At 42.1% G+C, this 26,785-nt stretch overlaps 1 protein-coding gene across 1 annotated transcript in view; it reads left to right on the top strand.

Moving 5' to 3' along the window:
- UNC45B (unc-45 myosin chaperone B) overlaps positions 1–26,785 on the top strand; it is a 35,750-nt gene that overhangs the window by 6,557 nt on the left and 2,408 nt on the right. The window contains exons 3-17 of the mRNA XM_058164459.1: positions 152–188; positions 2,760–2,935; positions 4,088–4,177; positions 5,979–6,146; positions 6,884–7,052; positions 9,107–9,277; positions 11,282–11,453; positions 14,551–14,851; positions 18,403–18,497; positions 19,895–20,036; positions 20,434–20,574; positions 20,677–20,804; positions 21,684–21,750; positions 23,818–23,931; positions 24,510–24,625. Of these exons, the coding sequence (XP_058020442.1) occupies positions 152–188; positions 2,760–2,935; positions 4,088–4,177; positions 5,979–6,146; positions 6,884–7,052; positions 9,107–9,277; positions 11,282–11,453; positions 14,551–14,851; positions 18,403–18,497; positions 19,895–20,036; positions 20,434–20,574; positions 20,677–20,804; positions 21,684–21,750; positions 23,818–23,931; positions 24,510–24,625 (2,087 nt within the window). The remainder of the gene's footprint in view (positions 1–151; positions 189–2,759; positions 2,936–4,087; positions 4,178–5,978; positions 6,147–6,883; positions 7,053–9,106; positions 9,278–11,281; positions 11,454–14,550; positions 14,852–18,402; positions 18,498–19,894; positions 20,037–20,433; positions 20,575–20,676; positions 20,805–21,683; positions 21,751–23,817; positions 23,932–24,509; positions 24,626–26,785) is intronic.

Below are 26,785 nucleotides of genomic sequence, written 5' to 3'. Positions count from 1 at the left end.
TCTGTTAGGCAGTTGACTTTCAAGAGATAAAACTGATGAAATGCAAAGACTGGAGAGGGAGAGAATTTGATTCATATTAAACTAAAATGAACATCCCATGAGCAACCTTCTTAATCACTAATAAAAATTCCTTTTTCTTTGAAAAATATAGGAGAAATATGCTCAAGTGACGACAGATGCAACTAAAGGTAAGTTAAACGATGGTTAAAATATTCTAGAATCTAGATGCTCCATTAGGATTTGGATATATGCAGTAGAATTTTAATCAATCTTTTGAAGCTCCTGCTGGAGTTTCATGAATCCAAGAGAAAAGATAAGTGTCTGCACTGTATAATACAATAATTTATAGTACAACTTAAGAGAGGCCCCCCGCCTTATAATAACCAACATTAAACAGCCATGTTAGTATGTTTACTCCTTTGAAGTTTAATTTGTCATTAGTCTATAATTTTAAAATATTTAGTTCTAATTTACTTTTACTTTTAATGTTAATTTTATATGTTATTTTATTTATCAATTGTAATAGATTGTACACTGCCTAGGGTCCCACTTTAAGGCAGATGGGTAGTTTAGAAATATGAAATATAGGTAAAGGTAAGGTCCCCTTTGCACATATGTGCTAGTCGTTCCCGACTCTAGGGGGCGGTGCTCATCTCTGTTTCAAAGCCTAAGAGCTAGCACTGTCTGAAGACGTCTCTGTGGCCATGTGGTTGGCATGACTAAATGCCAAAGGCGCATGGAACGCTGTTACCTTCCCACCAAATGTGATCCCTATTTTTCTACTTGCATTTTTAATGTGCTTTCGAACAGCTAGGTTGGCAGAAGCTGAGACAAGTAACGGGAGCTCACCCCGTTACTTGTGAGCTCCCGTTACGCGGCACTAGGGATTCGAACCACTGACCTTTTGATCAACGAGCTCAGCGTCTGAGCCTCTGAGCCATCGCATCCCACCATATGAAATATAAATAAATACAAAAAATTAACATCCACCAGAGGTAGATTGTTTTGTACTCAAATGCATAACTTTCTCTTGTTTTGCTTTGCACTAGGCCTTTGCTTATCATGCCCAAAATAGGGGCCAGGATAAAGAAATAATACCTTGGATAAAAATATAACTTAAATTTGGCTTACAATATATTGGTCTCAAAAGCTGGCAACACATGGGCTTGGAAGCTAAATAGAATTCATATTATATACCTTTAAGTACAATTAATGTGGTTCAGAGGTGGGTTTCAGCAAGTTCTGACCAGTTCTGGAGAACCGATAGTGGAAGGTTTGAGTAGTTCGGAGAGCTGGTAGTAAAAATTTTGATTGGCCCCACCCCTCATCTATTCTCTGCCTCCCAAGTCCTAGCTGATCAGGAGGAAATGGGGACTTTGCAGTATCCTTCCCCTGGAGTGGGGTGGGAATGGAGATTTTATAGTATCCTTCCCCTGCCATGCCCACTAAGCCACGCCCACCAAGCCATGCCATGCCCACCAAGCCAAACCCACAGAACCAGTAATAAAAATTTTTGAAACCCACCACTGATGTGGTTGATGTTTATTTCATAATTTGCTGTCACTTTTCCACTATAGTTTGGTGACAATTTTGGAAAGACTCCTGGGAACACACCCAAAGCCTTGAGAGTCACATGTAGCAGGATCCAGTCTGGGTCAGGCACCGGGACCAGAGGTTTTGTCTTCCAAGCTCTCGGACTCGTGCTGGAGCCCATCTTCAGGAAACGTCTCTCTAGCAGGCTCCAGCATGAGTCCCAAAGTTGGAAGACAAAACCTCTGGTCCCGGTGACCATCCCAGATTACATCCTGCAACATTATCCTGGGACATGTATATTCACCTTCATTTGTGAGTCACATGTAGGCTTGGGACCTGTATCCTCTTGATTTAAGAGGTCACCTGTCTTGCTATGAACTTAATAATCAAGATTTGCTGATATTTACTTAAAGTAAGAAAAGAAAACCAGTTGGTTCTGTTCTTCCTATTTGTTACATACCGTTGTGGCCCGCCAGCGGAGTTGGTGGCAGACTCAGATAATGAGGAAGTTGAGGAGGAACATGGGTCAGTCCTGGAGTCTGGGGAAGGCTCTGATGAGCGCTCTGCATCAGAGGCAGAAATGGGGCCAGGGACGCCCAACAGTTTTCAGCTGCCTTAGGAGTCGGATATCAGTGGGGCAGAAGAACAGCTGGAGCCTGTTCCCGATGTGCACATGCGCAGAGCTGCCAGCAGAAGGGAACAGCTAAGGAACAAGGGCCGACCTGGGAGTAAAGGCACAGGTGGACGGTGAATAGGCCCTCCCATATGGAATAAAGAGGAGCGAAAAGGGAGGGGAGTTGGCAGGAGATAATTAGTTCAATTCATTAGGGTGAAGATCTGTTCCTGACTTCTTGCCAAGTAATTGTTGCTCCAGCCTAGTGTTTGGAAGGTATCGGCCTAGCAACTCTCCAAGCCTGATAAAGGTCTGTAGTTGTGAAATCTCATGAAAGACTGTTTGCCTAGACTTTGCTGGAGAGGAATTTAACCTAAATAAAAGAAGTTTTATCAGGACAAAGAGTCTGCTTCATGCTCTTGGGAAGCCTAGGTCAGAACACATACATTTCTGCACCCTATAGAAATATTGAACAGTACTTGAATAGAAAAAAAATGTAGCAAATAAAGATAGAAATAGATGGAATAAGAAAAAAAGACAGATGCAACTCTTCTCTTGATCAAAGTGGATGCTGTCAGGTATCATTTCAATTTTGCCATCATTTTCCTTCTAGCTATCGACATCAACCCTTCTGATATTAAGGCTTTATACCGACGTAGCCAGGCCCTGGAGAAACTTGGAAAGCTGGATCAGGCCTTCAAAGATGTCCAGAGATGTGCCACCATCGAACCTCGGAACCAAAGTTTTCAGGAGGCCCTTCGACGTCTGGGCACTGCTATCCAGGAGAAGGTAAATGAGTGGCAGGCTTGACACACTGATCAGACCATTTTTCTCTTGTGTTGGAAGTGGATGTGTTCTATATGTGCATATGAGCACCTGGATCATGATTGCAAAGCACTGCGACTGCTGGAAATTCAAGTTGTAAGGACCATTCATTCAGCACTATTGCAAGTTGGAATGGTTGCTGAACAAGTGCTCATTAAATGAGGACCACCGATATCCCAGTCAGGGTTAATAGCACGGGTGAAATCCTGCAGGTTCTTAAAGGTTCTGGAGAACCGGTTGCGGAAATTTTGAGTAGTTTGGAGAACCAGTAGCGGAAATTTTGAGTAGTTCGGAGAACCGGCAAATACCACCTCTGGCTGGCCCCAGAGTGGGGTGGGAATGGAGATTTTGCAGTATCCTTCCCCTGGAGTGGGGTGGGAATGGAGATTTTGCAGTATCCTTCCCCTGGAGTGGGGTGGGAATGGAGATTTTGCAGTATCCTTCCCCTGGAGTGGGGTGGGAATGAGGATTTTGCAGTATCCTTCCCCTGGAGTGGGGTGGGAATGGAGATTTTGCAGTATCCTTCCCCTGGAGTGGGGTGGGAATGGAGATTTTGCAGTATCCTTCCCCTGGAGTGGGGTGGGAATGGAGATTTTGCAGTATCCTTCCCCTGGAGTGGGGTGGGAATGGAGATTTTGCAGTATCCTTCCCCTGGAGTGGGGTGGGAATGGAGATTTTGCAGTATCCTTACTAGTGGTGGGTTGCTCCCGGTTCACTCCGGTTCCATAGAACCGCCCAAATGTCATCAAGGGTGATCTGCACATGTGCAGAAGCATGTATGCGTGAGCAAAGCGCGCACGCACGCTCCCATTGTGAACCGGTAGTAAAGGTAAGTAAAACCCACCCCTGATCCTTACCCTGCCACACTCACCAAGCCACACCATGGCCACCAAGCCATGCCCACAGAACCGGTAGTCAAAATATTTGAATTTCATCACTGGTTAATAGGGCAAACTATCATATATAAACAGTTAGGAACTTCCTTATCACATCCACTGGTGATGTTACCTAGCCCATGATGAAAAGTCTGCAAGAGAAAAAGCTAACTCGGAGATCACCAAGAACCCAACTAAAATTGAATAATAATCTTTGTCCTTTTCTTCACCTTTGACATAGTTACGTTTTCAATTCTCCACTGATGCCAGAGTGCAGCAAATGTTTGAAATCCTCCTGGATGAAAAGAGTGAGAAAGAGAAGCGAGAGAAGGTGAGATTCCTTAATGTGAACTGTTTCTTTATTTTCATTTGACTAAGAAAATTGTTATTTTTTCCATTCTTCTGCTAATTGGCTAGAGGAGAAGCCTTGGTTGGCTTGCATTGCTCTCTGTCTCTAGTCATCAATCAATCAATTATTATTATTATTTATTTGTCAAGCATGTTTGAGATAATAAGTATAAGTATAAACATAACGTATAAACATATAAGTATAAACAGGTATAAGTATAAACATAAGAAATGAGTACAAATAAATGGAAACAGTAGGACAGGGACGGTAGACACGCTGGTGCGCTTATGCACGCCCCCTTACAGACCCCTTTGGAATAAGGTGAGGTCCACAGTAGACAGTTTAAAGTTAAAGTTATGGGGGCTCGAGGATGTAATAACAGAGTCAGGTAGTGCATTCCTGGCATTGACCACTCTGTTGCTGAAGTCGTATTTTCTGCAATCAAGTTTGGAGCAGTTTACTATGAGTTTGCAACTATTGTTTGCCCGTGTATTATTGCAGTTGAAGTTGAAGTAGTCATTGACAGGTAGAACGTTGTAACAGACAATTTTGTGTACTAAGCTTAGGTCAGATTGTAGGCGGCATAGTTCTAGATTGTCCAGGCTCAAAATTTCAAGTCTAGTGGCATAGGGTATTCTATTGCGGGAAAAGGAGTGGAATACTCTTCTCGTGAAATACCTCTGGACTCTAATCGAAGGCAACAAGAGTGAACAAAATCACATAGTGTACACAATAAAGAGGGTGACCTTTACAGAAGTAATTGAGATCCATTACCAAAACAACAAGGCACAAAACATGACTTAGCCTAAGTCATGCAGAAAGCAGGAAAGCATTCAGACAGATAACTCTCTATTTCACAAAAGTATAAGGCAAAGCTAAAGTACTGTCAGACTTGCAAGATTCTGTTACTATAGCAAATCTTAATAAAAAGTATTTTAATTTTCTGGTGAACTTGATTTCTTAATCTTGTCTACACTGTTTGTAGCCCGCTTCAAAATAGTTGTTGTGACCCAGGCCCAAGTAGGTGGTAATAAACTTAGTCCATGGAAAAACAAACTTTATTCGAATAGCTGGGAATTACTTCTCTGCTTGAGCTGCTCTTGTCTTCTGGCAGCTCTTCTCATGCGTGCACTAGGAACAGGCTCCTCCTGTTCCTCTGCCTCACTACTATCAGTCTCTGGAGGCTCTGGAGTCCGCACCTCACTTCCCGATGGCCCTGGTCTCACCTCAGCCTCATCGCTGTCCAACTCCGTTGCCAGCTCCGTAGGCTGCTGACGGACCACAACAATAGTTTAAAGAAACTAAGGAAGGGGAGCAGGGAAATTCAGATTATGTAGAAACATTGGATGATTTAGGCATATAAATATTTTTCAACTTTACATACAGGGGTGAAATCCAGCAGGTTCTGACAGATTCTGAAAAACCAGTAGTGGAAATTTTGAGTAGTTCAGAGAACCGACAAATACCACCACTGGCTGGCCCCAGAATGGGGTGGGAATGGAGATTTTGCAATATCCTTCCCCCAGGAGTGGGAAGGGAATGGGGATTTTGCAGTATCCTTCCCCTGCCACATCCACCAAGCCACACCCACAGAACCAGTAGTAAAAAAAATTGAATTTCACCACTGCTCACATACTTTATATAATTATTATAGACTTCAAATTGGAGGAAATGTTATACCCACTTGAGCTCCAGTCTAAGCATTCATTCAATAATATGAAATAGTGATGAGTCATCTGCATTTATGGCACTTCTCTTTCTTTGGCTGTCTTTTTAAAATCAGGCTGCAAACAACCTCATTGTCCTTGGCCGAGAAGAAGCAGGAGCAGAGAGGATATTCCAGAATAATGGCTTGAATTTGCTTTTGAAGCTAATAGAAACTAAAAATCCTGAGCTGATCCTGGCAGCAACAAGGACCTTTTCAGGGATGTGCACAAGACACATGGCACGGGTAAGAGGGAAACATGTCGTGAAATCTGCTTGTTGCACAAATGGCTTCAGGTCAGCAGGAAGAAGACCAAAAAAAAATGTTGCAGAGCGCCCATGGTGTTATGCCCACCATCTTGACTTTTTTTTAACTCTATGGATGCCCAGGTCTCCCAGAAGCATTAAAAAGAATGTATCTGCAAAATAAAATTTGCTCCCTCTGCATAATATGTGGGCAAAAATATCAGGTCTGATAGCACCTTTTCTAACTACCCTGTTTCCCCAAAAATACAACCTACCCTGAAAGTAAGTTCTAGCTTGATTTTTACATGTGCACCCAATATAAGCCCTACCCCCAAAATAAGCCCTAAATAAGTTCCTGAAAGCCTATGACAGTGAAAAGGCGGCTGGGGGTTACACGCCAAGTGAGGTTAGTCAGTGCATGACATCCCCCGAAAATAAGACCTGGTGCCATTTTTTAGTAGCAAAAAAAATTATAAGATGGCCTTATTTTCAGGGAAACATAGTAGCAAATTTAGGTATCAGCTTTCATGATTTGCCTTTTATTGATATGTATTATTAGCTACCATGATCCTTCTGATTTTTTTGCCACCATAAACTTCTCTTTGTAGAAGAGATTCCATAATGGGTGGGTGTGTATATATCTCTGTGTTGCAAAACTCATCCAATTTAACGTGGCATATACACAATAACCCAAGGAGACATAATCAGACGACTATGTTGTGTTCCTTATTTGGTTAGGCCACTGCAATACTCCACATGCTGGGGATCAACAAAATCTGCTTATGGATGTCCATAGATCATGAAGAGGTCACATTGGCAGTCTCCAACATGTTGCAGGCCATAATCGACTCTTTAACTGGAGAAGGCAAGAAGGAAGAACATGGGAAGGAGGATGCCGTGGTGTTGGGTAACTATCATTGGAGAGGCCTGCCAGCTTTGCTAAGAGTGGTGGTCCTTCATAGGTGACTTTAAAACCCTCGTTTAGCATGGAAGCAAACTTGAGGGCTAAAGCCTGTTGTGGTCAGGGCCAGGATAATAATGATCTGTACTGGTCTGTCTGTCTGTCTGTCTGTCTGTGTGTGTGTCTGTCTGTCTGTCTGTCTGCCTATCTATTATCTATCTAACTATTATATCTATCTATCTATCTATCTATCTATCTATCTATCTATCTATCTATCTATCTATCTATCTATTTATCTCTCTCTCTCTCTCTTTCCCTACCTATCTACCGTGTTTCCCTGAAAATACAACCTACCCTGAAAATAAGTCCTAGCCTGATTTTTGGGGGTGGGCTAAATATAAGCCCTAACCCAAAAATAAGCCCTAGTGAAGGGGTTGGGCGGTGCCAGCACAGGAGGCAGCCTTCCCTTCCCTGGTCACCTCATGATTGCTGGGCCCCTTAATCGCAGCCCATGGAGCAGTTGATCCAGCGAGGGCTAGGAGTTCTGTCTCTCCGGGTGCCTGGAGATATTTCCAGCGCACTCTTGCTAGCCCCAGCCCTGCCCATGGCACCGGGCAACCTTGCAGCTGAGAGCCCCTCTGTTCCACAGCTCACCTTATGGCTATAGAGCAGGTGGCGAGCACAGTTTGCGCTCCGCCAGGTCTGGAGCTGGGGTGTTCCTTAGGCTGCTGCTACGATGAGGCAGAAAGCCATGGGGCTCATCTGAATCGGCTCCCCTCCTGCCTCTACCCTGCTACTCTTGATAAAAGGACAGGCAATTGTGGAAGATTGTGGAAAGTACATGCATACGATAGAAGCAAAGCCCAGCCTGTCCCTTTCAAGCGATCAAATGTCTGTGTGTGTGAGAGAGAAAGAGAAACAACGGAGGGGAGTAACAAGAATTGCAGGCAATGCTGTTTGAAAGGGTTTCCTCTCCGCCATTTCTCTTCTCCACTCCACCCACCTGCCTGCCCACCACACCTGGGCCTGCCGCACTTTCCTCCGGTATGTCAAACCTCACGCTGCAAGACTTATTGTGCTGTTGCGCGTGTGAGCGGTGGCACTGCCACGAAGTTCAACATACTGGTGCAGTCGTGAGCGGCAGGACGGCAGCTGCACTGATGTGATGAAGCTTGCAACAGTTTTGCCTTTCACACAGCACGACGAGTCTCATAAAGTCTCATTTCTGGCAGAGTTTGGGGAAGAAGAAAAAAGACTTATGCTGCTTCTGCTACTTTCGCTGTATGCAGCCAAAAGTTCGCAAAAGGCAGGTGTCAAGCCCAGCTCCGGCTCAACACATGACTCTACAGGGGTCTGGATCATGGGAGCAGCCCCTAAAGATCCAAAGGATTATTTATCGAGGACTTGTTCAAGGGGTGCAGGGATCTGCATTTGGGAAGCATGGGGAGAGGATTGTCACATTGGAGGCCGGGATAGAGGGAGATGAGGGCTGGGCGTCACGACGAGCTCCTTTAGTTCCGGGATTTGGCAGATGACGTGGCAACTGAGGCTGTCAGACGAGGAAGAAGAGACTGGCCGGGCATCCAATCAACTGAGCAGTTCAGCCATGGGGCGGGGCATGAGCAGCACAGGATATTTAAAAGGGGCTGAGAGGCAGAAGCTCTCAACGCTGACTTTTGTACAGAGAGACCTCAACTATTATTGAGACCCGGTTTGTAGCAGACCAAATAAACAAAGTCACTGTTGGAAAAGAAAACCAAGTTGGCTTGTTTCTTCTGACACAACTATGTCTGACACAACTGTTGTGGCATCTGACACAACTGTGGCTAAGCTAGCCAAGAGCAGGAAGGTGAAATGCCAAACTCAACCTGTACTTACACCTCGTGAATGGGCCACCCCCGAGCTTCACCATTAATGATTATGCAAATAGCGATTTGAAAACCGGGGAAAATCATTTTTCTAAAATAAACAAGGTAGCACCTGTTTATTGTAAAGGGTTACCACTGTAGAAGTTCTAATTTAAATAATTTTGCCTGATGCTGATTTCTTCTTTTTTACAGACACAAAAAAAGATATAAAGGCAATCATTGCTCATCTTCTAGATATGCTTCCCAGTAAAAAGGTATCCGGTCATGGCCGGGACAGGGCTCTCAATTTACTCAACAAAAATGTGCCAAGACAGGACCTGAGAATCCATGACAATAGTCGCACTATATTTGTAATTGATAATGGTAAGCAATGCCTACATGCAACCTCTCTCCAGTATAGAGTTATGGCTTTATCCTTTGAATCAAGACTTGAAAGGCACCAGACAGAATCTGTGTACTATCAGCCACTTCAGTCAATTGTCAGTTCAGTTGATATGACTCTTGAAGGCCACAGACCTTCAAAACGTTTCATCGAGCTATTTTTAATATGAAAGAAAGAACATTATTAAATGTATAACTGGAAATTCACTGTCGTTACTCTACTCTATATTGATTCGTTTTGAAATGGAAATGAAATGAAATCAGATTTAACTTTTGCCCTGGTTCCAACTGGTCCCCGAGATCCAGTGTGGCCTTCAGCCCAGAAGAGGTTATGCATCCCTTGCCTAAGTGAAACCTGAACTTGAATTTGCTTGATTTTCCCTACACTTGGCTGAAGATAGAGCCACTTGTTGCTCAAAGGAGGTCACTCCGCATTTACACCCCTTAGCTGTCTACTTTCATTTGCCAATTGCCCAAGGCTCAACATTCCATGAGCCGTAGTGGTTAGAATCAGGGGTAGTATTCCCTTACTTTCCCTACCGGTTCGCAAATGTGAGCGCATGCACCCGGCCTCAAAAACGTGCTTAAATAGGATGGCATAGAGCCGGGGCGAGTAGGCGGGCCTACCCACGATTTCCGTTACCGGTTCAGGTGATCCGGTATGAACCGGCTGAATACCACATCTGGTTAGAATGCAGTACTGCAGGCTGACTCTGCCACAGCTAGGAGTTTGATCCTGACAAGCTCAAAGTTGACTCAGTGTTCCATCCTTCCGAAATTGGTAAAATGCGGACCCAGATTGTTGGGGACAATCTGCTGACTCTGTAAACTGCTTAGAGCGGGCTGTAAAAGCACTATGAAATGGTATATAAGTCTAATTGCTATTGCTATTGCTATTCCAGTACAGGCAAACATTTCTGCCAATCCTTCTGATGCTATTCGCAGATCAGAGGCAAAGGCATTAAAAGATCTTCTGTCTATGGTTTACTTTATTGATCTATTATTTTTTATAAATAACTCAAGACCGTGAACTTACTTAATATTTCTTCCTTTTCCCAAACAACAACAGCCTTGTGAGGTGAGTTAATCTAAGAGTGAGTGACTGGCCCAAGGTCACCCAGCTGCTTTCTATAGTCTTTCTACAGCTTTCTACAGTCTTGCCCAAAGTATAATCCTAAATCCAGAATTTTACAAACATTAGGATCCTAGCAAATTGAGTAATTCATCCTGTTAACTTTTTTCAACTTTCAATGATGTAGAGTAACACTCATGATCTTCCATCAGCCAGGCCAGTCATGAAGAACAGTGGGAATAATTGGTCAACCCTACTGGAGATTCAACACTGAAAAAGATTGAGTTAGGTATTTTCTGAAAAGGATGCAATTCCGTATAGGACTGGGATCTCCAATATTCTATCATGTATTGGTGAAAAGAAAACCTCTTAAAATAAATTTTAAAGTGGAACACTAAGGTTTATGAGATATCATGTAAGACAAGGGTTCTTGGAATAGTTTCTACTCCATCATCCTGTTTCAGACAGAAAACAAAATGGATGTTTATGAAAAGATAATAAACAGGGCAGAAAGGCAAAATCCTTTTTCATTATTGTTCCCCAACAAATAGTATATTACCTCTAAAATTGGAAGCTCCACTATCAGTCATTATAGATTTTCCATCCAAATAGAGTTTGATGGCTGTCTAAATAGCTTTACAACTCGCTTTTTAAAAAAAAGAAAATCCATATTTCACAATACTTTTCTCAGAAATGATTTATCCATAAAAAAAAAAGTTTTGTTGTCTTGCAGATATATCCTTAGAAGAAAAGCATGAACTTCAATTTTGTGTCCAGTATGAGCCCAGTTTTCAATTTGTCCCCAACTTATTTCAGGCTACAGATCTAGCAGATTGTCTTTTTGCATTGTAACTTAAACTGATTCTGTGTCCTTTTTTTCCCTCTACTTCCCCACCACCACTTTATTTCCCCAGGTCTAAAAAAGATTTTGAAAGTTGCTGGCCAGATTCCGGAGATGTCCGATTGTCTCCCTCTAACAGATAATACACAGCTCACAGCTTCAGTTCTTCTGAACAAATTGTATGATGACTTGAGATGTGACCCGGAAAGAGAAAACTTCAGACTGATCTGTGAAGAGTACATTAGGTGAGTCCAACAGATCATGGTCCTTGAAACTTTTACAGAAAACAAGAGAAACAGAATCTAATGGAAGTATCAAAAACTTCACGGAGGTACATCAGTAGTGGGATATGTCCAGAGATAAATTTCAGCAGGTTCTGACCAGTTCTGGCGAACTGGTATAGGAAAAATTTTGAATAGTTCGGAGAACCGGTAGTAAAAATTCTGACTGGTCCTGCCCCCATCTATTCTCTGCCTCCCAAGTCCCAGCTGATCAGGAGGAAATGGGGATTTTGTAGTAACCTTCCCCTGGAGTGCAGTGGGAATGGGGATTTTGCGGTATCCTTCCCCTGGAGTGGGGTGGGAATGGAGATTTTACAATATTCTTCCCCTGACATGCCCACCAAGCCATGCTACACCCACCAAGCCACGCCCACAGAACCGGTAGTAAAAAAATTTGAAACCCACCACTGGACACTGGATGTGTCCTGTTGATTGATCATAGTGCAACCTAAATTGCCTCTGTTAGTTTTTTCGAAATTCTTTTTCCCAGATTGCACAGAACTAAAGGGCTAATTGCCCCTTTCCAAAATAAACCCATCTGCAACACCCATCTGCTTTGTGCTACTGGTGTGTCAAGCGCAGGAAATCGGGAGCCCAGACGGTTCAAATAGCCAGGTTTATTGTATGCTAATTTTCTCTACAAGAATCTGAACTACTAACGAATTGGTGGTAGATAAAAGTCAACAGAATTCAGGGTGGGCTGGACTTAGATCTCTTGTGGCTGCAAAGAGACTTGAGACTGATGATGTTTTGATCCCTGCCTGATCATGGCTCGGTGTCAGGGTTCCAGGTAACACCCCCACGAAAGAAAACTCCGAGGCTTGAGTTTCCTCAAAGTTCCATTTTATTAGAGATGTCATATTGGCACATCTGGGGAAAACCCGAATCTGAAAGCTTTCAGGTTTTCCCCATCCAAAGGAAAATTCAAGACCCTGCCCACCACCCACATGTCCATCACATGGTCCAACCAAAGCACCATCCCAACTGGAGATGCCTCCCAGTTCCAGCCATCCAGGTGCAGGGGAAGATGTCCTTGACTTTCTGAGAAAGGAATGTTACTATGACTATTTATCCCCTTGGCTCCATACAATCCCCCCTCCCAGTTTCCCACAGTAGTAAATGTGGCAGGCCTGAAGATCCAATGAAAAAGATGGCTTCCAGGCCTGACACTCGGCCCAGTCATCTCCTACATGGTGTTTTAAAATACCCTTTTTCATGTCTCAACCGCAGGTCCTCTTATATTGTCACTGGTAGATTATGAATTTGTGAGTCATCTAGAGCCATCTTTGATGAGTTGGGCAGCACGTAGCACTTTGACTTATATTCTACCCCAGGGGTCTCCAACCTTAGCAACTTTAAGCCTGGAAGGATTTCAACTCCCAGAATATATTCCCAGCCAGCAAAGCTGGCTGGGGCATTCTGGGAGTTGAAGTCCTCCAGGCTTAAAGTTGCCAAGGTTGGAGACCCCTGTTCTACCCCATAGTGCTTTACAGTGCTCTCTGGATGTTTTATACTGTCATCATATTGCCCCTAATAATTTGGGTCCTCGTTTTACCAACCTTGGAAGGATGAAAGGTTGAGTCAAGTTTGAGCCCCATCAGAATCAAACTCCTGGCTATGGGCAAAGTATTCCTGCAATGCTTCATTCTAACCACTGCGCAACCACGACTCCAATAATAAATAAATGTAATCAATTAATAATTTCAATCTCTGATTAGGAAGATTTTCACTGCATTTTCACTTTAGATCTGAGGCACTACTGATGAAACTGCCATGGTGGAGACTTTCTGATAAGTCAAATGAGAAGGACATTTTTTCTGTAATTCAGCCTGGAATTATTGTTGTAAGTCATGGCAGTGGTTAAGCGAGTCACCTCATTACCATTCCCAATTTTATGACCTTTTTTGCAGCAGTTGTTAAACAAAGCTATTTTCCCCAATGGACGTTTTTGTCAGAGACTGGTAATGAATGCTGAAAACTGACCCCCCCCCAAAAAAAAGCCAAAAATTGCCCTCACATGGCCACAGGATGCTATAAATGGCTATAAATGCAAGCCAGTTGCCAACTGCCCAAAATGCAACCAGTTACTAAGTGAGGACTACTTGTATTGGATTCCCTAATCCTTAGTCTTTTTTTTTCTTTTTTACCTCAAAAAGAAAAGTTGTGGGTTTGTTTCTGGAGAATTCTAATGATCTATGGCAGGGGTCTCCAACCTTGGCAACTTGAAGACTTGTGTGAGGAATTCTGGGAGTTGAAGTCCACAAGTCTTCAAGTTGCCGAGGTTGGAGACCCCTGATCTATGGAATATCCTTAAGAGACAAGAGGAGAAAGCTGTAGCTGGTGCTATTGTCAGATAAAAGACATCTCAGTCTTATCACAGAAGGAATGGGGAATAAGTGAAGTATCTTAGAAAGAACGCTGTCAGGGTTCTGATGGACACCCTAATTAAATCATGAACCTCGGAGCCAAGCTTCAAAAGAAAGCTCCTTATTTATTAGGAGCTCCATATCTGCACTACCCAAATGAAGCCAAATTTGACCCCATGTAATTTACACCCCTAATCATTACCCTGTTTCCCCCCCTCCCCCAGGGTGTGTCATGAATCACATTCTTCAACAAAGCAGTTTCGCTGGTTGTAGAGACCACTCCCCTCCGGCTGCTGTTGGCAACCCTGGTAGACAGCCTTGAGAAAGATATGTCTGGAATGTGCTCCTGTCTGTGGCTGCCATGTTGCTTTGTCGGTTTCCTATCCCCCCTTGCCTATGGCAACTCGAGAGCAGGCCAGGGATGCTTTGCGAGTTGACAAACCCACTCTAGATTCCTGAAAAGTAAAGGAAAACAACAAAACCCTAATTTACTGTAGTTTACAGTAGAGGAACAATGAATAGGTAGTGCTAGGAATAATTCTGAGAAAAGAAAAGGAATATGCTTGATAACAATGTGGTGTCACATCTTCTACTCTGCCAAATCAAAGGACAAATATTATACCTTCCATCAGCCTTCCATCAGCTAACCTTAAAATATTATTATCTTTCTTTCATATGCTTTTCCCTGCCTCCAGGAGTAAAATTGACCCCAAGGATATGGACAAGACTTTATATGCCATCCAGATGGTGTCTGGAGTTCTACAAGGACCTTTTGATTTGGGGAACCAACTGCTGAGCATGAACGGTGTCATGGAGATGATGGTAGCACTGTGTGGCTCAGAGAGAGAGATTGATCAGCTAATAGCTGTGGAAGCTCTCATCCATGCTTCGACCAAACTTAGTCGGGCCACATTCATCATCACCAACGGAATCACCCTGCTGAAGGAAATTTACAAAAAGACTCAGAATGAGAAGATCAAGATCAGAGCTTTAGTGGTTAGTTCTCTTAGATCTTTATCCCAATCTGTTTGATGATAGTCCTCTGAATCAGGCAAAGAACTTTGCTCATTTATTTATGGAAACTTCATAATGAACTTATAATTAAGGCAAAAGCTATGTTTCTAACTCGTCCCTCTAATGACAAGCAGAGGGCAATTGTTGCAAGTTTTTTTTTTATTTGCATTTATATCCCGCCCTTCTCCGAAGACTCAGGGCGGCTTACATTATGTCAAGCAATAGTTTGCTCCATCACAGTTCCCATCCTTAAAATAAAGCCAGAATAATTTATCAAGCTGCGTTGATAAATTATAGATTGTAGATATAGTCTGAATCAATTGTGTTGGGTGATAGTAGCTCCCCAAATTTCTGTTAGGGAGGAATATTTGTCAGACTTATTACCTCAGAGTTGTGGCATTTGCATTGCCAAAAACAGAACTGTAGAGCCCCTGGTGTTCTCTCAGCTTGATTGTTTGCCTGAAGACAACTTCTTGGTTGTTTGCTTGCAGAAAAATGATGTTAAATAGTAGACCAGCGAAATACTATGGACATAATATACTTAGAATTCAGCAAGGCACTTGACAAAGTAGATCACAACTTACTTCTTGGTAAGCTAGAAAAAAGTGGGATAGATAGCATCACCACCAGATGGATTAATAACTGGCTGACAAACCATACGCAATGAGTAGTTCTTAATGAGTAGTTCTTAACTGGCTTAAATAGGGTTCTTAAATATGGATTTTATTGGGGTTTTTATATTTTGTATGGTATTTTAAATTTAGGCTATTTTGAATAAGTTTTTTAAAATGTGTTTTATTGTAATATATTGTACTATTTTATTTGCCTGTTCACCGCCCTGAGTCCTTCGGGAGAAGGGCGGTATAAAAATTAAATAATAATTATTATTATTATTATTATTATTATTATTATTATTATTATTATTATTATTATTATTATTATTATTATTATTATTAATGGGTCTATGTCTACATGGAGGAAAGTAAGCAGTGGGGTACCACAAGGTTCCATCTTAGGCCCAGTACTCTTCAATATCTTCATAAACGACTTAAATGAGGAAATAGAAGGGGAATTTACTAAATCTGCAGGTTATACTAAGCTGTCAGGAACTGCCAACACCCTAGATCAGGGATGTCAAACTCACGTCACGACAGCGTCACGTGACTTATTGGGACTTTCCCCCTTCGCTAAACCAAGCAGGGGTGGGGCCAGCACGTGACACATCCAGCCCACGGGCCACAAGTTTGACACCCCTGCTTTAGATGATTAACTCAAGATCCAGATGGATCTTTACAGACTTGAACACTGGGCCCTATCTAACAAAATGAAATTCAATGTAGAGAAAAGTAAAGTCTTACACTTAAGCAAGAAAAACCAAAAGTACACAATTAGATTGGGTGAAACCAGGCTTAATAGCAGTAACTGTGAGAGGGATCTTGGAATCCTAGTGGACAACCAGCTAAACATTTGCTAGACCAATTCTAGAATACAGCTCACCTGTTTGGAACCCTCACCACATCTCTGACATCAATACAATTGAACGTGTCCAGAAATATTTTACAAGAAGAGTTCTCCAGTCCTCTGAAAACAACAAAATACCTTATCCCACCAGACTTGAAATCCTAGGCTTAGAAAACTTGGAACTCCGTCGCCTTCGACAAGACCTAAGTTTAACTCACAGAATCATCTATTGTAATGTCCTTCCTGTCAAAGACTACTTCAGCTTTAATTGCAATAATACAAGGGCAACCAATAGATTTAAACTTAATGTAAACCGCTTTAATCTAGATTGCAGAAAATATGACTTCTGCAACAGAATCATCAGTGCTTGGAATACTTTACCTGACTCTGTGGTCTCTTCCCATAATCCTAAAAGCTTTAACCAAAAACTTTCTTCTATTGACCTCACCCCATTCCTAAGAGGACCATAAGGGGCGTGTATAAGCGCACAAACGTGCCTACCGTTCCTGTCCTATTGTTTTTCTTTTCTTCTTCCTATATATGTTTATATGTGTATATATTATATAATCTTTTTGTATGATGTTGTGACAAAATAAAATAAAAAAAAAATATGAGCCAGAAGTATGCAGCGGCAGCCAAAAAAGCCAATGCAATCCTAAACTGCATTAACAGAGGGATACAATCAAGATTAAGTGAGGTACTAATACCACTCTATAAAGTCTTAGTAAAACCACACCTAGAATACTGCATCCAGTTTTGGTCACCACACTATAAAAAAGATGATGAGACTCTAGAAAAAGTGCAGAGAAGAGCAACCAGGATGATTAGGGGACTGGAGACTAAAACATATGAAGAACGGTTACAGGAACTGGGCATGGCTAGTCTAGTGAAGAAAAGGACCAGGGGAGACATGAGAGCAGTCTTCTAATACTTGAGGGACTGTCACAGAGAGGAGGGGTCAAGCTATTTTCCGAAGTACCTGAAGGCCAGACAGGAATAATGGATGGATACTGACCAAGGAGAGATTCGACCTAGAAATGAGAAATTTACTGACAGTGAGAACAATCAACCAATGGAACAGTTGTGGGAGCTTCATCAATGGAGGCTTTCAGGAAGAGAGTGGACTGAAATGGTGTAGGGCAGTAATGGCTAACCTTTTCCAGACTGAGTGCTCAAAGCGTGCGCATGTACAAAGCCATAAAATGCAATGTGCGTGCAGGCTCTGTGCATGCCTCCTGCACATGTGCGCGGCCCCCGCATGCATGCTCAGTCACTGTATGGATACCTCTGTATGCACCCCTCCCCCTGCACAGGCGTGCATGCCCCCCCCCGCATGTGTCCCCATCCACCGCGCATATGCAGCAGAGACCCAAAGATCAGCTGGCTGGCGGGAGGTGCGTGTGCATGCACAGCAGAGCAGAGCTGAGCTGGGGTGACTGCTCATGTGTGCACAGAGAGGCCGCTGCTTGCCACCTCTGGTACACGTGCCATAGGTTTGCCATCACTGGTGTAGGGTCTCCTGCTTGGACGGGGCGTTGGACTAGATGACCTACAAGGTCCCTTCCAACTCTGTTAATCTGTTAAATAAAAGAGACTTTTAGGATCTTTAAGGACAGAATCTCCTTATTTTTTCTTCTTTCAGAGTTTTAGAATTGCTCTTGCTCTTTTAGCACGTTGATCCTTTTAATCTTCTAGATAAGCAGGGACTGTAATGGAATTCACGCAGAGTTGGTGCAGAAGCAGAATAAATCTATTTTGGGACTTAAAAGATAATAAGCTTATCTCAGCTAAAGACTTGCATCTTTCAGCCCAAGTAGCTTTAAAGTTGTGGATACCCTTCTATCATTCAAAAAACAAACATGCTCTTCAGTTGAGCTGATTACAGTGGACATATCTCTGAAGTTTTTCTTATCAGCAAGAAAGCCAATTGCTATTGCCTTGTGCCACAATTTTTTTTCCCCAACTTCCCAGACTAGCCTACAACCCTGTGACTAAAATAAATTTCTCACTGGAGTCTGATAAATGTATATTCCATCTCTCTTTTCAATTTTTTTATCCTTTGTTTTTGCCAGGGGCTTTGCAAACTGGGTTCTGCTGGAGGAACCGACTATGGCCTGAGACAATTTGCAGAAGGATCCACTGAAAAGCTAGCAAAACAATGCCGCAAGTGAGTGGGAGGTCTACTTTGGGAACCGGGGTCATAAGGAGATAGTTGAATAGAAGACTCCCCTGCCTCTCTTTCTTCCCTATCTTTTCAGCCACAGCCTCCTGCCTTGTAAGGTCTGGTAGGGAAGCATCTCATTTATCTTGCAGCATTGTAGCCATCGATGGCTGCAGTGACTAATCTTGGTGACAATTTTTACTCCTTATCTACAGGCAGCATGATTTAATACCGAGCTCTTATGGATACCAAGAGCCATACAGGAGTCAATGCATCCTTCTGTCCATACTTGTGAGTTTCCAGAATGCCCTTGATTGGTCATAGAATGACCAGTCAAAATCAAATAAGAAAAAACTACACCAGTCCTCGGCTTACAACCATTTGTTTAATGACCAATTTAAAATAGCACTGAAAAAAAGCAACTTATGGCCATTTTTCCACACTTACGACTGTTGGAGCATCCCCAGATTCGGACCCTTTGGCAACTGGCATGTGTTTATGAGGGTTGCAGTCATTCACTTAACATCTGTAGCAAGAAAGGTTGTAAAATGGGATAAAACTCATTTAACAACTGCCTTGTTTAACATTGGAAAGTTTGGGCTTAATTGTGGTCATAAGTTGAGAACTACCTGTATACAGATTTCAATAAAATACTGTATCTTTAGTGCTACTATGGGGTAAATACAGTACAGACTCCTGGATATAATAAGAGAAGTTTTCTACTCTTATTTACAATACCCCTTACGGTAGAGTGCCTTTGAATGATTAAAACACTTTTTGTGTAGTTTTTCCCATCTGGCCTGAATTATTTTTTAAGAGAAATGCTGCCTAAAAGAGACTTTTCTCTCCTCTCTTTTCCAATCTTGTACCAAACTTGGACAGTTCACACCTAAGAGATAAAACCGTAGCTCATGTGCCATAAAAATATTAAAACCAAAAACATTGAAACCTCAGTAGAACTTAGCTCACCCTATCCCAGCAAAGCCAGATTTTGAGTGCTTTTTGGAAAGTTAAAAAGATAGGGATGTGCCAAACCTGAAAGGGAAGGATGTTTCATAGGGCAGGAGCTACCATGGAAAAGGCATGTTTCCCAAGTCCCATAAGATGGCAACATTTAAGAAAAGGGACCACTTATCTAATCTGATAGGACAGGCAAATGCCCTTAGGGAGAAGGAGCTTTTTGATTGATTCTCCTCTCCTCTCCCCCTTCGATTCTTTTTTCCAGCCACTTCATATAATGCTAAATTAAATAAGCATTATGCTGATAACATAGGATTCTTCTTAAGTTTTTATAGTGAAAGGAAAGACAGACTGGAAGGGGATTCTAATTCTTGGGCAAGCAGTTCCTTTCTCACCAAAACATCTGCACTGCAAGAGGCATTATAACTGTATTGTTCATGTAGATGGCTGTGCAATCCCACCATTGACACCCGTACTCGAAAGTGGGCAGTGGAAGGCCTTGCTTACTTGACTTTGGATGCCGACGTGAAGGATGATTTTGTACAAGATGAGCCAGCTATGCAAGCCATGTTCGAATTAGCCAAGGTAGGAAATCTACAGCTTGGTTTGCTCTAAAATTTATTTATTTATTTATTTGTTTGTTTGCTTGTTTAGTTGAGTACATATTAAATAATATATATAAGTATAAGCATGAACTGAATACATAAAATGAATACAATTAAAGAGAACATTAGGCAGGGATGATAGGCATGCTGGTGCTCTTATGCATGCCCCTTACAGACCTCTTAGGAACGGGGTGAGGTCAACAGTAGACAGTCTAAGGTTAAAGTTTTGGGGGGTTTTGTTTCCCTGTTTCCTGGGCCTCAGTGGGGGGTGGGGGGTCTATTCTCACATGCCAGGCAACCACATGGAAAGAGTACTGACATTTGAAATGCCTGGTGGCATATAGTAACCTGAAATCCCTTCATTTGGTTGCATGCAGACAAGCGACAAGACTATCTTATACTCTGTGGCCAGCGTCTTGGTGAACTGCACCAACAGCTATGATGTCAAAGAACTTATCCCTGAACTTGTACAGCTGGCCAAGTTTTCTAAGCAACATGTACCTGAGGAACATCCCAAGGTAGGCATCGTCACTCTTCTAAGGATCACAAATTTGTTTTGATACTTAAGGTGACTCTATCATCATCAACAGGCAAATCTCATTTCTCTTTTCTCCCCGTAGGACAAAAAAGACTTCGTTACAAACCGAGTGAAACGTCTTATCAAAGCCGGAGTCATCTCTGCCTTGGTCTGCATGGTGAAGGCAGACACTGCGATTCTGACCGATCAGACCAAAGAACTTTTAGCTAGGTATTTCTATCTAAGGGGCTGCCACAAAGAAGTGAGTGTGTGTGGGGGGGGTGTAAGCAATGGACGGAATCTAATCAAGAAGAGAAGCAACCTAGAACTAAGGAGAAGTTTCCTGACTGTGATAACAATTAATAAGTGGGATGACTTGTCTACAGAAATGGTGGGTGCTCCAACACTGGAAGTTTTTAAGAAGAGATTGGACAACCATTTGTCTAAAATATTTTATATATTTATTTATTTTGTCAATCATATATAACAGGTAAAAGTATAAACATAATTTGGATATATGAAAAGAGTACTTAAAAAGGAATATTAGGACAGGGACAGTAGGCACGCAGGTGCACTTATGCACGCCCCTACAGACCTCTTAGGAATGGGGTGAGGTCAACAGTAGACAATTTAAGTTTAAAGTTTTGGGGATTTAGGGAAGAAATTACAGAGTCAGGTAGTGCATTCTAAGCATTGACCACTCTGTTACTGAAGTCATATTTTCTGCAATTGAGTTTGGAGCAGTTTACCTTAAGTTTGTATCTATTATTTGCTCATGTATTGTGGTTGAAGCTGAAGTAGTCATTGACAGGTAGGACACTGTGGTAGATAATTTTATGTACTATGTACTATGTACTATGTACTATGGTATAGGGTTTCCTGCTTGAGCAGGGGGTTGGACTAGAAGACCTCTAAGTTCCTTTCCAACTCTGTTATTTTGTTATTCTCTCACTCTTTGCGATCCTTCCTGATTGAATTGTAAGCCAGATTGATATGTTGTTTATTTCAGTATTCCTTTAAAAAAAACAGTATACACTGAAATATAAACCAATAATATGAGCAAGAATTGTAATGGAAAATGGCTCTCCCATCTCTGTTCCTTCCTGGCAGAGTTTTTCTCGCTTTGTGTGACGACGCCAAGGATCGTGGTACCATTGTTGCTCAAGGGGGTGGAAAGGTAACTCATTCCTACAGTTTCTTCATTTGCAATATAGATAGGCTAGGTTTGCATGTGTATATAAGCAGGTCAAAGATCTAGTGGCTACCACATTATTGCTTTCCATTGTGGCCTGCTTCACACAAAGTGCAAAGACAATGGCCAAGTTCCTAGGCACAGTTCTTATCACGAAGACATTTTTTCTGAGGTCCTGCCAAAATCTCTTTTTTTTTGTAATTTAAACTATTGTGTCTTTTACTCCCCCTTCTTGAACAGCATCCCAGTTCCATCTGAGCCTGATTTGTCTTAGACCAAGGGTGTCAAATTCAAGGCCCAGAGATCGGATTCGGCCCATGGGGTGCAGAGCTGCCCTAGAAATAGCAAAGGCCCGTGGTGCCTCTGCCAACAAAAACGGAGCTCAGGAGGGCCACCTGTGGACCTCCCAGGCTCCATTTTCAGCTGTGACATCCTTCTGCCACTCTCTGCCAGTGAAAACGGAGCTCGGGGGGGGGGGATGCAATAGCCCCCCCCCCCCCCCCCCAGCTCCGTTTTCACTGGCAGAGGGTGGCAAGAGGCTGTCTCAGCTGAAAATGAGGTGTGGATCCCGTTTTCACTAGCAGAGCACTCGGGCCACCACAGATGCCCCTGACACAAATGATAGCAAACTGGCCATGCCCACCCCGCCCCCGAGGTCAAACAAAATCTTGATGCGGCCCTCAATGAAATCAAGTTTAACACCCCTGTCTTAGACTGTCATTTAGTTTGACTATTTGTCTTTGTAGTGGTGGTCCAATTTTGGGATCTGTATTTAGGATCATGTGATGTCCTTTTTAAACTTGGATATAGCTAGTGGCCCAGTCTATACGATACCCACTTGTACATTATTATCGATATGCACAACCGTAATTGGGAGTGGCAACTCCACCTCAACGGGAAGCCTTCATTAAGCGAAACGTTAAGTGACTGCTCCACTTAGCAATGGCAGTTCCAGCAATCTCCAATGGCTGTTAACTGAATCACATACAGTTGTTAAGTAAGACATCATGTGACTGTGACTGGCTACCATTGAATTGCCAGCTTTCCCATTGGCTTTGCTTGTAAGCGGGCAGGGAACGTCGCACATGGCAATCCCCATGACCATGGGATGCTGTGACTGACTTGCACAACAGTTGCTAATCACTCAAATCATGATCACGTGACCATGGAGATGCTCTGATGGTTATAAGTGCAGGACTGGTCGTAAGTCATTTGTTTCAAGCCACTCACTAAGTGAATGGTTTTTAAGTGAAGGTTAATTGTACTGTCAAGGATTAAATCAAATTTATTTATTTATTTATTTATTTATTTATTTGATTTTTATACTGCCCTTCTCCCGAAGGACTCAGGGCGGTGTACAGGCAGAATAAAACAAACAATACAAAATACAATTAAAATGCAATTTAAAAAACTTATTTAAATTAGCCTGAAAATTTAAAAATTTACCATACACTAAAAAACCCCATTTAAAATTAATAAAATTTGACATTTAAAATTCAATTCAAGCCAGCCCCGCGCGGATAAAAAGGTGTGTCTTCAGTTCGCGGCGGAAAGTCCGAAGGTCAGGTATTTGGCGTAAACCTGGGGGAAGCTCGTTCCAGAGTGTGGGAGCCCCCACAGAGAAGGCCCTTCCCCTGGGGGCCGCCAGCCGACATTGTTTGGCAGATGGCACCCTGAGAAGTCCCTCTCTGTGAGAGCGTACGGAATCCCAGAAAAGCAACCTGTATCTTCCTCATAGATATAATTTGATTGTAATTGGTATATTAATTATAAAAGCCTTACAATTTAATAGTCCTTCCTTCGTCCTTTCCTTTCCTTTCTTTTCCTTCCCTTCCCTTTCCTTCCCTTCCCTCTGCCTTTATTTCCTCCATTTCTACAATAATTAGGATATATGCAAAATATTTTGCTTCATTTCTACCTTTTTTCTTTTCCCTCTGCATATGCTTTTCTTTTATACTAAGTCTTTTTGCAAGAGCTGATACTGTAGAGCAGATATAAATTATATCAGTACATTGAGTGCTTATCTTATAATTTCTTTCTCTTCATATTTAGGCCCTTATACCACTGGCCTTGGAAGGCACAGATGTTGGCAAAATAAAAGCATCCCATGCCCTGGCCAAGATTGCTGCCATTTCTAATCCTGACATAGCATTCCCAGGGGAGAGAGTGAGTATATTCAGGTGTCCTACAACATCTTTATAAAACAGTAAAGCAATTGTGGGAACAAGCTGCGTTTCAGTAACTGGAGAGGGATATAAATATATGAAGCTGCCTCACGCTACTGTACAGCTTTTCCTGTTAGGAAGTTGTTCGTGATATCCAAACAAAATCTATTTTCTTGTAATTTGAATCGTTTCTTGTCCCGTCTTCTTGTCCGTCTCCTATGACAGACTTTTGAGTATTTGAAGACAACTATCATGTCCTCTCAGGATAAACATATTCAACACTTCCAACCATTCCTCATAAATTTTTCCTTCTAGTGTCATTGTGAACTCTAATGCTATTTTATAATATTATATTATAAAGCCATAGAATCTTGCAGGTCTGAATGTGTTTTTCCCCTCCTTCTCATTAGGACCAAGGAAGGGTCTTGTGTAAGCTTACAGTTTTAGCCAATACTCCTATTTCCTTTTTCCAAAAGTTGTCTTGGTTGCAACTCTTCCTTCTGTTTCTCAAGGTTATTCCTTCTTCTCATTATGCCAGGTCGCTTACCATTACATTCTACAATATTGCTTTCATCCTAGGTGTATGAAGTTGTGCGGCCACTGGTCAGTTTGTTGAATACTGAGCGCGATGGGCTACAAAATTATGAGGCATTGTTAGGACTCACCAACTTTTCTGGTAGAAGTGACAAACTCAGGTGAGACAAGTAATTGTGTTTAGATTATTTTTAATAGCCTAATCCTATTAAGAAAAACCTTACCATGTCTATCCATATCTTCACAATGTTTATTATTATTTATTATAATTATTTATTATTTATTATTAACCAGACTTTTTGTGATTTTTTTCCTCTGCTATATTTTACCATACCATTTCTACTTCCATTTATGTATTTATTTGCCTTGTAGGGCAGCTCATCTGGGTAACTCACAACACTTAAAAACAATAATTCAATAGGGGACTGGAGACTAAAACATATGAAAAAAGGTTGCAGGAACTGGGTATGTCTAGTTTAACTAGGGGAGACATGATAGCAGTGTTCCAATATCTCAGGGGCTGCCACAAAGAACAGGGAGTCCAGCTATTCTCCAAAGCACCTGAAGTCAAGACAAGAAGCAATGGGTGGAAACTAATCAAGGAGAGAAGCAACTTAGAACTAAGGAGAAATTTCCTGACAGTTAGAACAATTAATCAGTGGAACAACTTGCCTCCAGAAGTTGTGAATGCTCCAACACTGGAAGTTTTTAAGAAGATGTTGGATAACCATTTGTCTGAAATGGTGTAGGGTTTCCTGCCTGAGCAGGGGGTTGGACTAGAAGACCTCCAAGGTCCCTTCCAACTCTGTTATTCTATTCTATTCTAATAAGAAAACAGGTTAACAACCAATATATCAAAAAATAATCAGTAACCACTTGGATTAAAAATAAACACGATCAGTACCAAAATTCATTGCATCAAACCCAACACAGCCACTATAAGAGCTCTTCACCATTGATGGAAACCACCCCCCTCCCCAAGCGTGGTGGGAGAGCCATGTCTTCTGGGCCTTACTAAAGGCCAGGAATATGGGGCTAATCTAACATCTGATGGGATGATGTTCTTTTACTTGGATCAGTGTTTCTCAGCCTAGGCATCTTTAAGACATGAAGACTCAACTCCTAGAATTCCCCAGCAATGGGTTGGGGAATTTAGGAGTTGAAGCCCACACATCTAAAAGAGAAATACTGACTTGGATTATAAATCTCCATAGAAGTTTTATTGTTAACTCTTATATGGTGTATATCACTGTATTTTAGTCACTTAATAACAAATGATTTAATCAGGAGCAGCAGAAACATGACTATGAATTAGAGCTCCTAAACTTTCCTGATTCCATTATAGCAGTGGAGAAATTAATTCCATATTCAAATTAAGGAAAATCAAGATTTTTCCCATGATTTCTGACTTAAATATGTAAGAAATATCTAACATAAAAGAGCCAAGGTGGCCCAGTGGTTACTTCAACTGAATGCTAGCTGCAGTTCGGCAGTTCAAATCTCACCAGCTCAAGGTTGATTCAGCCTTCCATCCATCCGAGGTGGGTAAAATGAGGACCCAGATTGTTGGGGGCAATAGGTTGACTCTGTAAACCGCTTAGAGAGGGCTATAAAAGCACTATGAAGCGGTATGTAAGCTATTACTATTGCTGTAATCAGAGAAAACTGGAATGAACGGATGAAGGGCACAGCTGGATCAGGGGTGAAGTGCTCCTGGTTCTGACCAGATCTGGCAATCCAGTAGTGATCATGGCTGGTGGTTCGGCGATCCAGTAGCGATGGCAGAGCAAAGCTCCACCCACCCACCTGGGTGTCATTACTTCCTGGTTAAAACCAGGATGTTTTATACCTTCTGCCCATGTGCACGGCGTGTGCACTTCCAAACCAGTAAGGAAGGTAAATAGATTTCACCCCTGAGCTGGATGCCAATGCCCTATGTAAATCCTTCCTCTATTCCAGTGGTAGTCAACCTGGTCCCTACCACCCACTAGTGAGCGTTCCAGCTTTCATGGTGGGTGGTAGGGTTTTTGTCCGATACTGAAGCACTTTCCTTTTTTTAAAATTTAATTGACTTTTTAAAAAATTTCATAGCATTATTTAAAAACATTTTCATTAGGTTTTCATAAAATTCCCCGTGACAATTTAAATTTCTGAAAATATACTATTTGTATCACCCGCACATAAGTTTAGTTCACGTTACGTAAGTGAAACTAAATGGCGCTATAGTGCGATCGCAAACAAGAGCCTCGTCCCAGATTAGCTCGCGCATCTCCCCCCCACACCACCCAGCTTTAACAGACAAGCAGAGCTGGTAGCCGGCA

Source organism: Ahaetulla prasina, chromosome 1 (genome assembly GCF_028640845.1).
Source record: "Ahaetulla prasina isolate Xishuangbanna chromosome 1, ASM2864084v1, whole genome shotgun sequence".
NCBI classification, from domain to species: domain Eukaryota; kingdom Metazoa; phylum Chordata; class Lepidosauria; order Squamata; family Colubridae; genus Ahaetulla; species Ahaetulla prasina.
This window is presented reverse-complemented; position numbering and strand designations above follow the sequence as displayed.